General features: G+C 31.4%; 1 protein-coding gene across 1 annotated transcript; it reads right to left on the bottom strand.

The window, feature by feature from the left end:
- Nucleotides 1-12,565: 12,565 nt before the first annotated feature.
- On the bottom strand, nt 12,566-12,895 carry TRIADDRAFT_29248 (uncharacterized protein; the record flags this gene model as incomplete). Its single annotated transcript, XM_002115298.1, has 1 exon — nt 12,566-12,895. A coding segment is annotated over one exon (330 nt), but the record flags the coding sequence as incomplete, so codon positions are not given.
- Nucleotides 12,896-15,210: the final 2,315 nt, after the last annotated feature.

The following is a 15,210-nucleotide window of genomic DNA, read 5'->3' as shown; positions in this document are numbered from 1 at the left end:
GACTGGATATTATCTATATCAATCAATCAATTAATCAACTATTTTCGCTTTAATATAGGTACAATGTAAAAGTTAATGAAGACTGATGAAAGATGAAAATCAGCCCTTTAGTAATATTGTCATTGGAAACTCGACATTGTGCTTAGCATGGATTAAAGTAATGGCAATCATTTTCAGTAGTACTGTCGTTAAGAATTCAGTGTTGTATGCCAGTAGGGGCTATATTAATTGTAGTCTTTTTCAGCAATAATGACGTTCAAAATTTCATGTTGTGCATCAACATGATATAAAGTAAGGGCAATCATGGGCAGAATACCTAAATGCAATTTCAATTTGCTAATATTGCTATTAAGAATTTCATGCTATACTGGTACTTTAGCATAGACTAAAGTAGTGGCAGCCATGACAAAGATGCTAAAATATCAATTAAAATTTCAGTTTCCTATTTCCATTAAAGTCCGAGATTTCATGTAATATCGTAAAGAACTTTAAACTGTACTGTAATATGGACCATAAAATAATGGACAGGAAAAATGGAGAGAAACAGATCCTTCAATTTGCTAACTCATTAAAAGCAATACCTTAAATACGATCATTTACTAGAGATTCAAGGCAAATCGCACAATACAGTATATCAATAAGTAACTTAGACAGAGAAAATATTAAAGGAACTTCTCTATTATAAGGGTATTAGTTCAATAATTATTTTATATTAGTCTTATAACGACTGCTAAATATTGCAAGATAGATTGGTTAATGGAATAAAGATATACTGAAGGAAGCCTACTAAGTTGAAAAAATTGAGTAAATTGATCTTTTAGGATGCCAATAGTCAGTAAATTGGTTGTAGTGGCTCCCTATTGCTTTAAGTTGTTTATATATTAGAAAAGATATCATTTATTTGGCTGATTAAACCTATAGTAACATAATTTTGATATTGCATGAAGAAATTCTCCGTTTTATCATTACTATGGCTATCTTGATGTTCATTTCCACGCCTAACCCTTCTTACATAGATTTAATACGGTAAAAGCTCAATTTTCGATAAAATCAGTTATTGATACAATTATTCAATTAGAAAAGTAAATATTTTCGGGAAGCCACTCAAGCTTGAAGAATAGTTCCTCCATTTAATAGTAACAGCCTGAATAGCTACAGGATGAAAGCTATTCTATAGCTGCTGTTGAAGTAATTATTACCATTTTAGCGTTAATAGTGCAGAAAATTAAGGGATAGTTTTCATTATTAAGGATCAAAACTATCTGATAGAATTGAATGCAACTGTGAAAGATGAATGTCTAATCACGCAATAGAGGTAAATTTTAGCCATTGGTATCCAGTAGAAATATATAAATGATTTTTTAGAATGCCATATGGCAAAGGGCTGCTAATTCTTCAAGCAGGGTTTAAAGGTTATTTTCCGTTGCCAAGAAATCGTAGCCAAAGGCTAGGAAGAAGATTAGCAAGCTAGAGTCATAAAATTTACGAATGGCTCTCCATTGAAGTCAATTTTATCATGTTTTAACTCTTTTAATAACCAGTAGGCTGCAAAAACGTCGACAGTTGTTATAAATCAATCGAGAAATGCTGGGGAAATAATTATATAAATTCTATTATAGAATCGACCGGTTATGGCTTTCATTGGAAAGAGATTTTTTCAGCATACAGATTATTCGAATAGGGTGCTGGATATTATGGATAGTTACTAAGACTAAGTGATAACGGTTAGAAAGAATACAGTACAACTTTGGTTGTAAAATTGAATGATATAAATTACCATTAGACAAGATTGAAAGTGTTTCAACGCTCTAAATTAGTAGTTATTTGATCAAAATGATGACCAATACTGTAGTATCGAGCAGTCATGGCTTTAATTTATTAAACAAGGCTTTAAATATTTTGACATTTAAGGAAAGTGTTGAATTTTTATGATTATTTACAAACTGAAGATTTCAAAAACTTGCGAAAGAGTTGTAAAATTAAGTGATGAAGCTTAGCAATATTGCTAAAATTCAAGTTAAATTATAATTAACTATGGGCTATTTCTCATCGTTACTGAAAATATCCAAAAATGAGTATCCAAATAGCAAAAATAATTACTGCACACTGTACAGTGTGCAGTAATTGATACCATTTCAATTTTGAACTCTTTAGCAATTGATCAACTTTCTCAATTGCCTAGGAGAATATTTCTCACCTTGACTGAAAAATATCTATCAATGAGCGCTCAAATTGAAAAAAATAATACTATCTAGGGTTTACTTAACTGTCTTAATTAACTGCGGATAATTTCTCATCTTTACTGTAAATATCCCAAACACTGAGTACTCAAATTGCAAAAGCAACTACTGTTCATTATACAATCAATGTCACAATTTCAAGTTTAAACTCTTTAGCAATTGATCGATTCTCTCAATGGCCCATGGAATATTTCTCATCTTTATTGAAAATAGCTAGAAATATTCACTCAAATTCCCAAAATAAAACTCTTAAGGGTTTCCTTGGCCCTCTTAATTAGCTATAGGCTATATATCATCTTTAGTGAAACTATTCAAATACGAGTACCTAAATTATAAAAATAATTATTGCTAGTTCATTGTACAATCAATTTCGCAACTCCAATTTTGAACTCTTTAGTAATTGGTTAACTCTTTCAATAGCCCACGGAATATTTTTCATCTTTATTGAAAATATCTAGAATGAGTGCCGGCACTCAAATTACAAAACATAATTGTTAGCCATCCATTGTAGTATAGACGATATTCCATCGATCTTACACTCTGAAGAGTTTACTTGGCTATCTTAATTAACTAAAGGGCTACTTCTCTTCTTTACTAAAAATATCCAAAAGTAAGTGCCCAAATTGCAAACGTAATTATTATCAATTTAGAATACAATCAATGACACAATTTCTATTTCAAACCCTTTAGAAATTAACTTGATCCTCTTAAATAACTATTGAATATCTCTCATCTATGCTGCAAATGTCCAAAAGCACTAACCCAAATCACAAAGATGATCATTCTAAATTCATTGTACAATCACCGATACAATTTTATTTTTAAACTTTATAGGGATTGACTTGACTCTTTCAATTTACTGTGGAATATTTCTCATCGTTACCATTAATATTCAACAATGTCCAACAATGGGTGTCCAAATAGCATATAATAAATAACGATGATTGTTGATTCCTTACAACATGGAAGATATCACTTCCATTTAAATGCTTTAGAAATGAACGCTCATCTCTAAATTTACTATGGAACATTTCTCATCGTTACTGAGAATATCCAAAAGTCCTGACTCTAATTGTAATTAAAATCATTCTAAATTCATCGGAACCTTTCTCATTGCCAATAGGAATAATATCCAACGATGAGTACCAAATGCAGGACTAATTATTTGTCAATTTATGGTAGCATTCACGATATCACTTCAATTTTAAACTCTTTAGGAATTGATTTGACTCTCTTAAGTTAGAACCATTCCAAATTCATCCGAATACTTAACATGAGTACCCAAATTGCAGAAATAATTATTGTCAATTCATGGTAGCTTTCATGATAATTCACTACAATTTTAAACTCTTTAGGAATTGACTTTGGAGTCTCTTAATTTTGGCAACGGTGTGGAATATTTCTCTTCGTTACCAAGAATATCCAAAGAAAAAGTGCCCAAATAGTCGAAATGATTACTGTAGATCTAATACAGTATGGACGATACCGCTTCAATTTTAAACTCTTTAGTAATTGACTTGATCTTTTCATTCACGATGGACTATTTCTCATCGCTACTGAGAATATCAAATAAGGAATGACCAAATGGCAAAAATGATTATTTCTATAAACTATGGAATATTGAACTTAACAATGTTAAAAAATAATTAAAATGTTTCCTGATTATCACTATTTGCATTTTATGACTAGATCATCTTGCTAAGGTAACGATCTACGCTGAAATAGCGTTTATTGATGGTAAAATGAAAAGCAGAAAGATGGCATAAATTTTGCCATGAAACAATGGCTTAACATGATGTTTCATATTGGTATGATTTACACCTTGTCAATTAATGATGAAGTCAAAAGTGTAAGGATAGGAACTCAGCGACAATCTATTTCGTAGTCTTGTTCACTGTATTATTACAAGAACATAGAAATGAAATGCTGATAGAGAACAAGTTTTATATTTAATGTTGATTAAACTTATGACTGGCATTCAAAATTAATGAAGGATAGAGAAGAATAGAAAGTTAAAAAGGCATTGGCTATTCTGGAAAATGAGAGAATTTCCCTTCACTCTATTCCCCGCGACTGCACATAAGCAAAATAAGACAGCATGCAAAGTTGTTGCCTATTTAGAGTTTATCAATCATTCTTTCCAATAGTTTAGCACAGTTACTGCTAAAAAATCAATTATTTCATTATTTAATTGATGTTACTATCAAAGTCTATTAGCCAAGTTGAAAATTACTAGTTACTGAGAGTAATAAATTACGTAAAGAATAGAGCAGGTTCCGGTCCTTTAATACAACCTCCCATTTAAATCGTGCTCGGCTAAATTATTAAAAATTACAACAGTTTAACTAACAAACCGTATAAATTATCAGCAAACACTTCATTTGCTGTCTTAAGTAGATTACAGTAGGTTGCTCTGGTAAGATCAGCTTTGGGATGGTTAAAGCTCTGGTTCGTAAACCTTGATAGTCTTCATTATTGTGGGTTAGTATTATGATGGAACAAGGCCCCCAAGATATTTCAAAATTGATACTAGGATTAGTTTTGGATATAGTACCATAGTACTTTCCATGGTGGATAGGTTTTAAAAGTTTCTCTTACTCAATACTAAAGGGAGTAAATGAAAAGGAAATTTTCTTGCTAGTAGCGATGTTTTGTAATCAACTTAAAAATAACCGCTGTTATATCTGTGCACTAGTGTAAGTATAATAGCAAGAGATTGGATTAGGGTAGTTAAATCAAAGGAATAAACTTAATCTTAAAAATTGAAGATGTCATCACAACATTATAAATCCTATTTGAGGTCGTTCGTTAATTCTAAATGATAATAAAAGTTGAAATAGGGTATAGTTATTCGAATGACTAAAAATCTCAATAAGCCATCAAGGATAGCCTGTAGCTATTGAAGCAATCTCCAGAACATTCAATTTATTCCTTAAAGTCGTGATAGCAACAACTGATAGACATAAATTTCATCATCGAGCTTTTCGATAAACTTAGCGATATTTAACTAATCACACTTTAGGTAAAAGGATAATGATACATATCCGCTATAGTCATGAAGAATGAATTAAGTAATGTAAAGATGATGTGAAAATCATTTTATTGCCTTAGAAATGTTGGATTTGGATACACTATCATACTGGCATAACAATCCCATATTGATCTATTTTATTCCTTTTTTGTAATATCAAGAGTTTCCACCCCATCAACATCAAACAACAACATCATTTTAGATAGTATGGTCATGAAGAATGAATTTTGTTATATATGGAAAATGTGAGGATCGTTTTATTACCTTGGCGATTCTAGATTTCGATCCTTTTATACTGTCATAGCGATCGAATGTTGATCTATTTTATTCCTTTCTTGTAATACCAAGAGTTTCCTTCAGATGAATCTCAACCCTAACATTTTTTTAGATAGTATAGTCCTGAAGAATGAGTTATGCTGTACGAAGATGATGTGACTACATTTAATTGCCTTAGCGATGCTGGATTTGGATCCATTTTCATACTGCCATAGCGATCGAATGTTGATCTATTATATTCCTTGTAACATCAAGAGGTTCCACCCAACGAATATCAACCTCAATATTATTTTAGATAGTAAAGAAGATGGATCAAGCGCAATATTGCTTTCATGGGTAGTGAACGAATTGAAAACATCACTCATCCAATAAATAGTAATATTTTAGAGAAAGAGGATATGTTAGCAACGATTTTAGGAGTATAATATATTCGACGAATCAAGTCCAGCTAAAGTGTTTTTTCTACAGGATTCATGGGAAATATTGAATCCGGTAGTAAGTGCCTTTCCCAATTAGAAAGAAAGTATTTTATTAATTGCATGAATAAAAACTCTAACAGTAATATATCGCTACATGAATGTCGTTGAACATTTAAAAATCAACATAGTAAGGGATAGCTGTTAAGTTAAAAGACGATTGCCATTTACTTCCATGACAACATGAATGTTAACTGGTATAAGACGTCATCGATTGGATCTATTTCAACTCTTCTAAATTTCAACTAGACTTGATCGATTCAAAAGTGAATAAATCATGTTTAGAGAATAGAATTAGGAGACCAATATCCGTCTCTATTTTCAACTGAATATAAGAAAAAATAGCAACGATGGTAGATAAAATCGACTGCCGCCGTCATTATCCTATCATCGATTAAAGTGATCATCAAGAAGTTTGTAATCCATCTTGATGAATGATTTAAATTGCTTTTATCCTATCTTACCTTGTATTAATCGTGGATAAACGTTGCCTTTTTCAGCACTGATCGATGCAGTTTATCAGATCACCTTGGAAGGAATTGAAATAACGATGAAGAAAAATCCGCTTGATACTATTTGGATATTAAATAATTTACAAGTATATCAAGTATAACAACAAAGATAGAAAAAAGTCGATACTATCATCTATAACAATAGGGTGAAAAAGGGGCGGATCCTGCCATTAGATAAGATAATGATATATCTAGTTGGACAAGATAATAATAAATTGGACGGTATAGAGGCTAACAACAATAAGTTTAGAATCGATTAGTCTTACTTTAAGCAACTAACATGATGGTGTTAAAGCGATCAAGGGCCTGTAACAGAATAGCAAGGAGCTAATCGGCAGTTTTATTTCTGGCTTGCTTCGACTGATTCGTGGGTTTATTACCATAAGCAGGCTAAGTAAATTTATTGATGGATGGAAATTTTCCTTCCAACTAATTGCTTGATTGATTGCATATTGTTGATTAAAATTCAAGTATAAGTAAGGCTTTTGTTTAATTAACAATATATATATATTCAAAAGATGATTTGATCATCGGATGGCAAATTTTGATGGTGATCACTAAGCTACATCTTGTTATCATTAGGCTGAAGTAATGAGAAGAGTGGTAAAAGGATGATTGTATTTCGATTGAGTTTTACTGCATAAAAGGAAACAAGATACAATTAATTAGGTTAAGCGATAGAACAAGCTTGAATTCATCTTGAAATGATTTAGTCTACGTAGTATCTCAACTTACAAACAAGGAAATAGGCGGTAAAATTGAGCGGATTATGTCTACACATCTTCTGTTTAATGTCAATCATGATCATCCATTTCAATCGTGTGGTAGGTGGGATAATCTATGCTAAATCGGCTTTGTAATAATCACTTATTAACAGTTTTAATGATAGCTTTAACTCTCCATGGCTATAGTACAGGTAAACATGATTTGTCCTATCTACTGTATCAAGAAGTGAATTGGGCAAAACAAGACCATAATTGCTTAGAAAATGCTGTGCTCGATGTCTTTATTGGAAAATTGGCGGTAAAGCTGTCATTTTGATTTGACAGGTGTGCCATATTTTATTATAATAGCCCTTGATCATATAATCATCTTACGTTATTGGAATCTTAAAAATTAAAATAATTCGACATTTTCTGTTCATGATAATGTCAAATTGACTTTATGGATTATACTATCTACTTCAAGTCAATAGAAAGATGTTGGGCTAATTAGAGACTTACTGCGTACCTTGTTAATACGCACTGGAATAAATTTGTACTTGCTTATCGATCAAATAACAGGGAAAGCTGTAGCTAATTAAAGTGGACAAAATAGCTTGTTATTAAGAAATAAATCATGTAGGCAGAGAAGTTATGGATAACAAGTGGAAAATGGCGGAATATAGTTTTATTAAGAACAATGATGGTTAAACTAATCGCCTCACTGTGGCCCTAAAATCAGAAATTGAGCCATTTCTTAGCATGATTATACGTATTTACCTATTTATTCACTTCATCAAAGAATCCTTATAAATGGCTTCTATATTTGCCTATAATAGTAGGATGTCCCTGGTATCATAAGTCAGTATGAAAATTTGATCTCTTTCACTAATTATAATTATCAAGTTTCCAATCGTCAAGACAATCTTTAATATTACGACGATAATAAACTAGAATTGACATACAAAAATTGAATTAATTCTATGGATATCATAGAGAATTTAATTTTAGTACTCGGAAAATTTTCTGTTCATCTCTCGCGCTAACTATTAGATTAATGGAAGATTAGCTGCCTTAAAATCCTTTTGCTGTAGTATATTAGATTAAACAAGCTCTAAAACATATACATGTAGATATCTATATAGCTAGTTTGAGCTCCTTTACATTTTGCAGAACTATTAAATATGAGATTGATCTAATTAAGCTAGTCAAGGTGCATCCAAAAGATATTCTCTATACTTAAGGAAGATTTATAGGCTATTAATAATACACTATTATATATAACATATATTCTTGCGTAACAAAAAGATGTAATAAGAATGAAATTACTTGTCTTTGGTAGTTTGTGCAATAACAAAAGAAGTGACTCGATTGAGCAGATCATTATATGCGATTATAGAGCGATTTTAATTTTTTAAGTATTGCAGTACGCACAAAGAATAGGACAAATTCAATTTAAATTTAATACAACCATCATATTAATTAAACGTTTCAAAAATGTTTATACGTCCAAAATCATAATATCCTCGATTGAAGAAATTAAATGTCAAGATATGTAGAATAAATATATGCCGCTGTCTATCCCATTAACTTAAAAAGATTATGATAAATTAATAAATTTCAACGTAGGATATTACGTGTAGCGTCGTTTCTTATGCACAACGGTATAAATAAAGAAAGCTTATATAATGACTAGATGGTGAGAAAAAGTTCAAATTGAATTTATATAGAAGCAGATAACATTTTCTAGATAATTATTAAGATATAATATAATTTAAACTATCAATTAAATTGATGATAATTTCGATATAAATATATCTATGTACGGAATATTGAATGGTTCAATTATTTTATGTAGAATGTTAACGAGGCTTTGCATGAATGAACTAGTACAAGGCAACACATTTTTATGATATGGAATCAGGATATGACCTAATACTGAATGTAGTGAATGTAGATATAAATGCAGCAATAATAGGATAAGCTATCACCGGTACCTTACTAAATATTGCCCTTATAGATTTATTAGTGTATTGCATCAGTAATAATTGGTAGATGGGCATGAATATTTCGTTATTTTGGACACAAGTTAATTCTGCTCGGATATAAGTGCTTAAAATACCTAGGAAAAAATTTACATAAGAAGCTGAGGTTTGTCAATAGATTGTAGAAATGTAATTCAAGGTGTAATAAATTTTGTAATATAAGGATTAATTACGGTTATAGTTGTAAGTTAGTTGAATGTAGTGCTGTAACCTCCAGGATATAATTTTTCTTGATTAGAGTAAGTATTATACTAACATTTATTAAAATTAGACATTTGTCGAAGCCATGTAATCGTTTGAATTGAATCTTTCTCGATTACTACCTATAAAAGTAAAGCGATATGGAAAATGAGTCTTTTATTCTCAATCAGGTATAATGTCTTATTAATTAAAGATATAAGGACTGGATGATATATAGAACAGATAAAATGGTTTAATAGTTCATCAAGTTTCAATTTAAAGCTATAGCCTAATTGCAAAAGTTGTATGAACTTACCACCACCAAAGGGAGTACCTATGGCAATTTCTTTAATCTCATTTTCTATCTTAATTTCTTCTTCATATTGTTTTCTTCTTACGTGTGACCGATAAACCGCATACAAGATTAGAGCTAGAGTAACTATTAACAAAGCCCCAGCCGTTCCAGCACCAATACCGGCGATAATTGATTGGCTAAATTCATCTAAAATAGTTATAAATTAGTTTTAATAATTAGTTAAGCCAATTTATAGCTATATTATCTATATGTGAGGATAAGCTGTCAACAGTGATGTTTAGTTTCTGTTCGTATCTTTTAACCTGTAATCACAATGTTATCAATGGCAATGACACTAAGAGATGGTGATCTTAATTTCACATTCGAATAAGCAATAAAGCGAATCTACAAGTTTTAAAAGAGAAAATAATTTATAATGACGATTAATTTAAATATATGACGAAGCTTATATTTAGGGCGAATTAAGATTAATATTTCAATAGTTATGGTAGGAAAAGGATAGCTTCTATTCTATGTATTTCTGATATGTTATAATGTCATATTAACCTGGTAAGAAGATGATGCTGGATTTAGCTTAACTGTCTTTGAGATCCATGCTCGCTGAGGCACATTACCCGGCGATGTGGTATAAACTTGCCGTGGACCTAAGCGACCATCGACTAGTTCAATTGCTAGTGTATCAATTAGAATTCCCTCAAATCTTAGATCGAATTGCAGCTGGAAAGTAAAAACAGTAAAATCCATTACTATCATTAATCTATACCATGATAGAGCAGATCAAAAAGTATTACGATGATAGACAAAATTTTTAAACTGACATTGACAGTATAAATATCTTGGGTCTGTAGGATAGGACTTTCAAAGATTGCTTTACTTTGCCTATCATCATTAGGAGGTTTAAGAACATACAGATAGCTTTCATCTAGAAATAATAGAAAGGTACCAACGAATTAGATGCCGAAGCTGAATTTTTGTGTGTAATAATTACTATAATATCAAGATGAATGTCTAAAATTTCATAGATACGATTGATTAACCTGGCGTCGATGGTAGCGGTTTAAAATGTTCTCTCCCAGAGTTATGCCAAATCCAATGTAAGTTACCAGAACCTGATTTAACCTTCCATCGACACAGACCATTATCAAATGAACAACTGGTAGCACTTTGATTAACTTGAAATGGATAAAAAAAATTATTGATTTATTATAGCGTAAATGCTACAACAAAAAGAGTATAATCATTTCATATAAAGAAATAATCAAGCTATATATCATATAAATAATGGTTAAGTTTTGCTATAAAATACCAGCTGATTTATTTTGACAGACAACGGAAGCAATTTGACGACGATGACAAGTTGCAACGACCGGATTATTGACATAGGCTTCATACCAGCAATCAGTTAATTTAGTTTCATATCCATTACAGGTAACATTAGATAACCAAATATTCCAAGGTGTGTGATTAGTTCTTGATTGGACTGTGAATGATCCTGCTTACAAAACGGAAATATTATAATGGTGAAACTCTTTAACCCTTCAAGTCTAAAATGTTTCTTGTACCTGCCTATACTATCTAAACCTCCTCTATATATCATCAAACTGATGTTGTATTTAAAAGACTATCACCCACCTGTAGCTGAAATTGCGCCTGCAAAACCTAATTGACGACAGACTACATCTGCTTCGTGCATGGTCCATCGATTGACGCAAATTATACCACCAACAGGACGTATTCCATGATGATAGGATAGAACACGTACATAGCCTTGATTAATGGAATGGCCTGCACCAAGACTAACGTTATTGGGTGTAAGATAGAGCGTGGATGTTGTCGGTGAAACAGTTGCGTTTGTAGGTGTTGGCGTAGTTATATAAGGTGTAGATGAGTAATAGCACATAATACTTAGATCATAATTATGAGTACAGCTGCCGAAAGTATCCAGCGGCTGATTATTCGTTTTATTACTGCTAGGGTTATAAGAATTCCACTGAGAGATCAGACATTGGGTCAAATTGGTTTCATGTCCTTGACAATGGATATCGTCAATATTTAACCATATAACGTCGCTGCCTTTGGCATTAGACGGTGTCACTATATTAATAAACAAGTAGATAGATCGATTTAATATTAAAGATTAATCTTAAAACAGAGGTACAAATAAGGATCTGATCTACAACTGCAGTATAGCAGTAATTAAAATACTATCATAATGCTAAGCTATGAAATGGTATAATAAGAACTGTCTATTAGAGGAAATGGATGATTTGACTATATGTTCCAGATTAATTTTCGTGATTTTGCGGCTGAAACTGATTAAATTACATTTTAGGGGCTATTTTCTTACGATTTTACACTATAGAAATTTGACATATAAGTCAACCTCGTAGGAAATGAGATATTTATAAAGTTTTGGTGTGCATCGTTTGTGACTTTTTCACTTAGTAATGCAGAATAAGAGAATAAAATTCTCTTGCTTTATTATAGGTGATGCAGCATTTTATTTAACTTAGCAGATTCGGGTGGAGTAGAAATCTTACCTACAGCTCGACCATAATTGAAAATGCCCAGCTGGCGACAAATGACTGATGCTACATTATCTGCATGCTGTTGGCTAATATTTCTATTGCATATTGTTCCCCATCGACCCTTGTGATAGATTGCAACACGACTATAATTTTGAAATGTCGGGAGTAGATAGATCGGAGGAGTAGCTAGCAGGACAAAATGGTAAAATTGTAAATACGATTATATGAATTTCTATCATTGGGTTTATAAGGTATCACAATTACAAAGTATTGCAGATTTGTAGTCCGTCATACTTACTTTTATTAGCTAATATATCGGTTAGTATTTCTTGAGATGGCATTGAACACCTTGGGATATCACAATATTGCCATTGAATACTAGAATTGGTCGTTAAACACCATGGCCTATTTCGATTGATTAAATCAGGATTACGACAACGGTTGTAATCTAAATTATATCGGTATCGCCTATAAGATGTAGGAATGAAGCTGTGGCTATGCGGATGTTGATCTAGCCAATCTTGACAAGCTAATCCATCTTCACTTTCACTTTGGCTACCGATATAAAAGCTACCATTACCAGTATAGCAGCTAATTTCTACCCCAAATAAATTAAATCAATAATTATTATTGACATGTAGAATGCAAAGTGGAATCTTTTCAGTGAAGAGTTAACAAGGGTAATTTATATTAAAGATGATCGATTACCTTCTGGATAAACCTTGACATCATCAATAGCAATAACGTTATTGCTGGTGGATGTATTGGTAAATAGCGTTCTGAGGATAATCTATATGTTGATGGAATTATTCAAGAATTAATTGATCCTGGATATTTATTATCAGGGATGTTGATTCTTCTACAGTTGCAGTACTTAGATCTTGAATCTCACCTGGTATTGAGGATGCTGTGGAATGATATGGAGACGATGGAAATGCCACTCAGATACGGTATTTGCTATAGGATTTGAATTCATTCGGGCTTTTAATTGTGGTTTGGAGTCATATTGTGGATAAGTTAACCAGATTTCTATGTTGCCAGATTCATTTCCGTAATCATAACTATAGAATTCAAGCTACAAAATAAGAGTTATTTAGTTTAGATCTCTCAGCGGAACTGATATCATTCATTTCAGATATGTATTCTATTATTTAACTTTATCTTTTTGCGGTTGTTGAGGTGAGTAAACACAAAGATGCTACAGTAAATCTTGATTCGATATCTAAATGAAATTATAATGTGAAAAATAAAGAACTTACAACAACGTTGGTTATGTTTACTGGCAAAATCATCAAGGGGCTTAATAAATCGGCATAATAGTTTGCTTGTTTATGATCGGATTCCAAATATAAATAGCTTCCATCTTCTATTTTGTAGGCAAGAAAATTTTTTTATGAGACGGATATTAATATCACATCATTTTAAGTAGATAGAATTAATTATTTATAATATTTCTGAATTGATGGCTTAATTTCATTTTCTGTTTCGACAAAATGAAATTTTATTTGTATGGGGATATTACTGTACTAACAAACACATCTTGTATAATTTAAATTATATAACATATATTATGATAAGTATCTGCAAATACTATTGAATTGATAAAGAAGCTTCAAGTTCTATTTTTAGGTAGAAAGAACGTTATACTGCGTAAAGTGAGCATTGGCACAGCACCATGTAGAGACTCAAGTGCAGGATAAGATTTTATAAATATACTAAATGAAAGTCTATTTCAGTGCCGTTAGAAATAATTTCTAAAATTATAACCAGCATTATGATTGCTTATCATAGAAGAATTATCTTATCTACATAAGTTTACCAGTTCGTGTTGTATGATCTGCAATATAGGTTTGGCTAGTATTTCTAGTGTTAGATGACTTCCAAGTACCATAAATATAATCGTAGTAGTCAATATTCTGCAACTGTTTCCAACCACATAAATCAACTTGAAAATTACACTCGATTGTAGGCTTAGGCTTAGCTAAAATAGGAAAGAAATAAACGACAAAAGTGGTCGAAAATTATTTTATTTTATACCTTTTTGGTTGTTATAATCTACACTATTTACAATCAAGATTATCATCTTGAAAAGTAAAATAGCTTTCATCAGGTATAAAAGTAAAATCTATCTATCAGATTGGAAGCCAAAATAGCCCGTGTTATTATTAGTTAAATTAACTTAATCAATTTGAATACCTGAGGAGGCATATGAAAGGTCGTCTGGAGATCTTTTTCTTCGAGATCTACTTTCTCCTTGCTTTGTTTCTGCTTAATTGTAAAATAAAGTAAAAAAAGTCTTATTGCGACTTAAGAATTTCATGAATATAGCAATATATTAGAAGATAATCTTATTTTCATGGTTTATATAAAAGTCTACTAGTCATATAGTTCTTACAGTAAGCCTATATGCATGAATGATTTTAAGGCTGCAAGGTATAGCTGATATCTCACACGATAGTAATAATAAATTAATGCGAAGGCAAGAGATTGACTCCAAGCTTTTTGCAACTTCTAGCCCAAAATGTGTTACAACTGCAATATGAAATTTCTTGATAAAACTATTTCAGCTCTATTTTAACTTATTTACCTGCACAGCCGAGATCTTGATCATACAAAATTCTGACAGGACTGCCTTTTAGATGATATGGTCGAGAACATGTAGCTATAACTTCAATACAGTTTGATCGAGCCCATTGGATAAATTGCTGAGCTTGGCAGTTGCAGTCTAATTCTTTATCTGATAGTACTCTAAATTTGAATTTATCAAAATTGAAAATTAATACATCGTCAAATAATCAACAATAATAAATATTTGTCTATTGATATAATTAATAAAGTCGTATAGCGTAGAATTTTACTAGACTTTAAGAAAAGGACTACGTTAGCAATTCAACAGCTTATAATA

Source organism: Trichoplax adhaerens, genomic scaffold, assembly GCF_000150275.1.
Source record: "Trichoplax adhaerens TRIADscaffold_10 genomic scaffold, whole genome shotgun sequence".
NCBI classification, from domain to species: Eukaryota; Metazoa; Placozoa; class Uniplacotomia; order Trichoplacea; family Trichoplacidae; genus Trichoplax; species Trichoplax adhaerens.
Note: the sequence above shows the minus strand (reverse complement) of the source record. Positions and strands in the feature narration are given on the sequence as shown.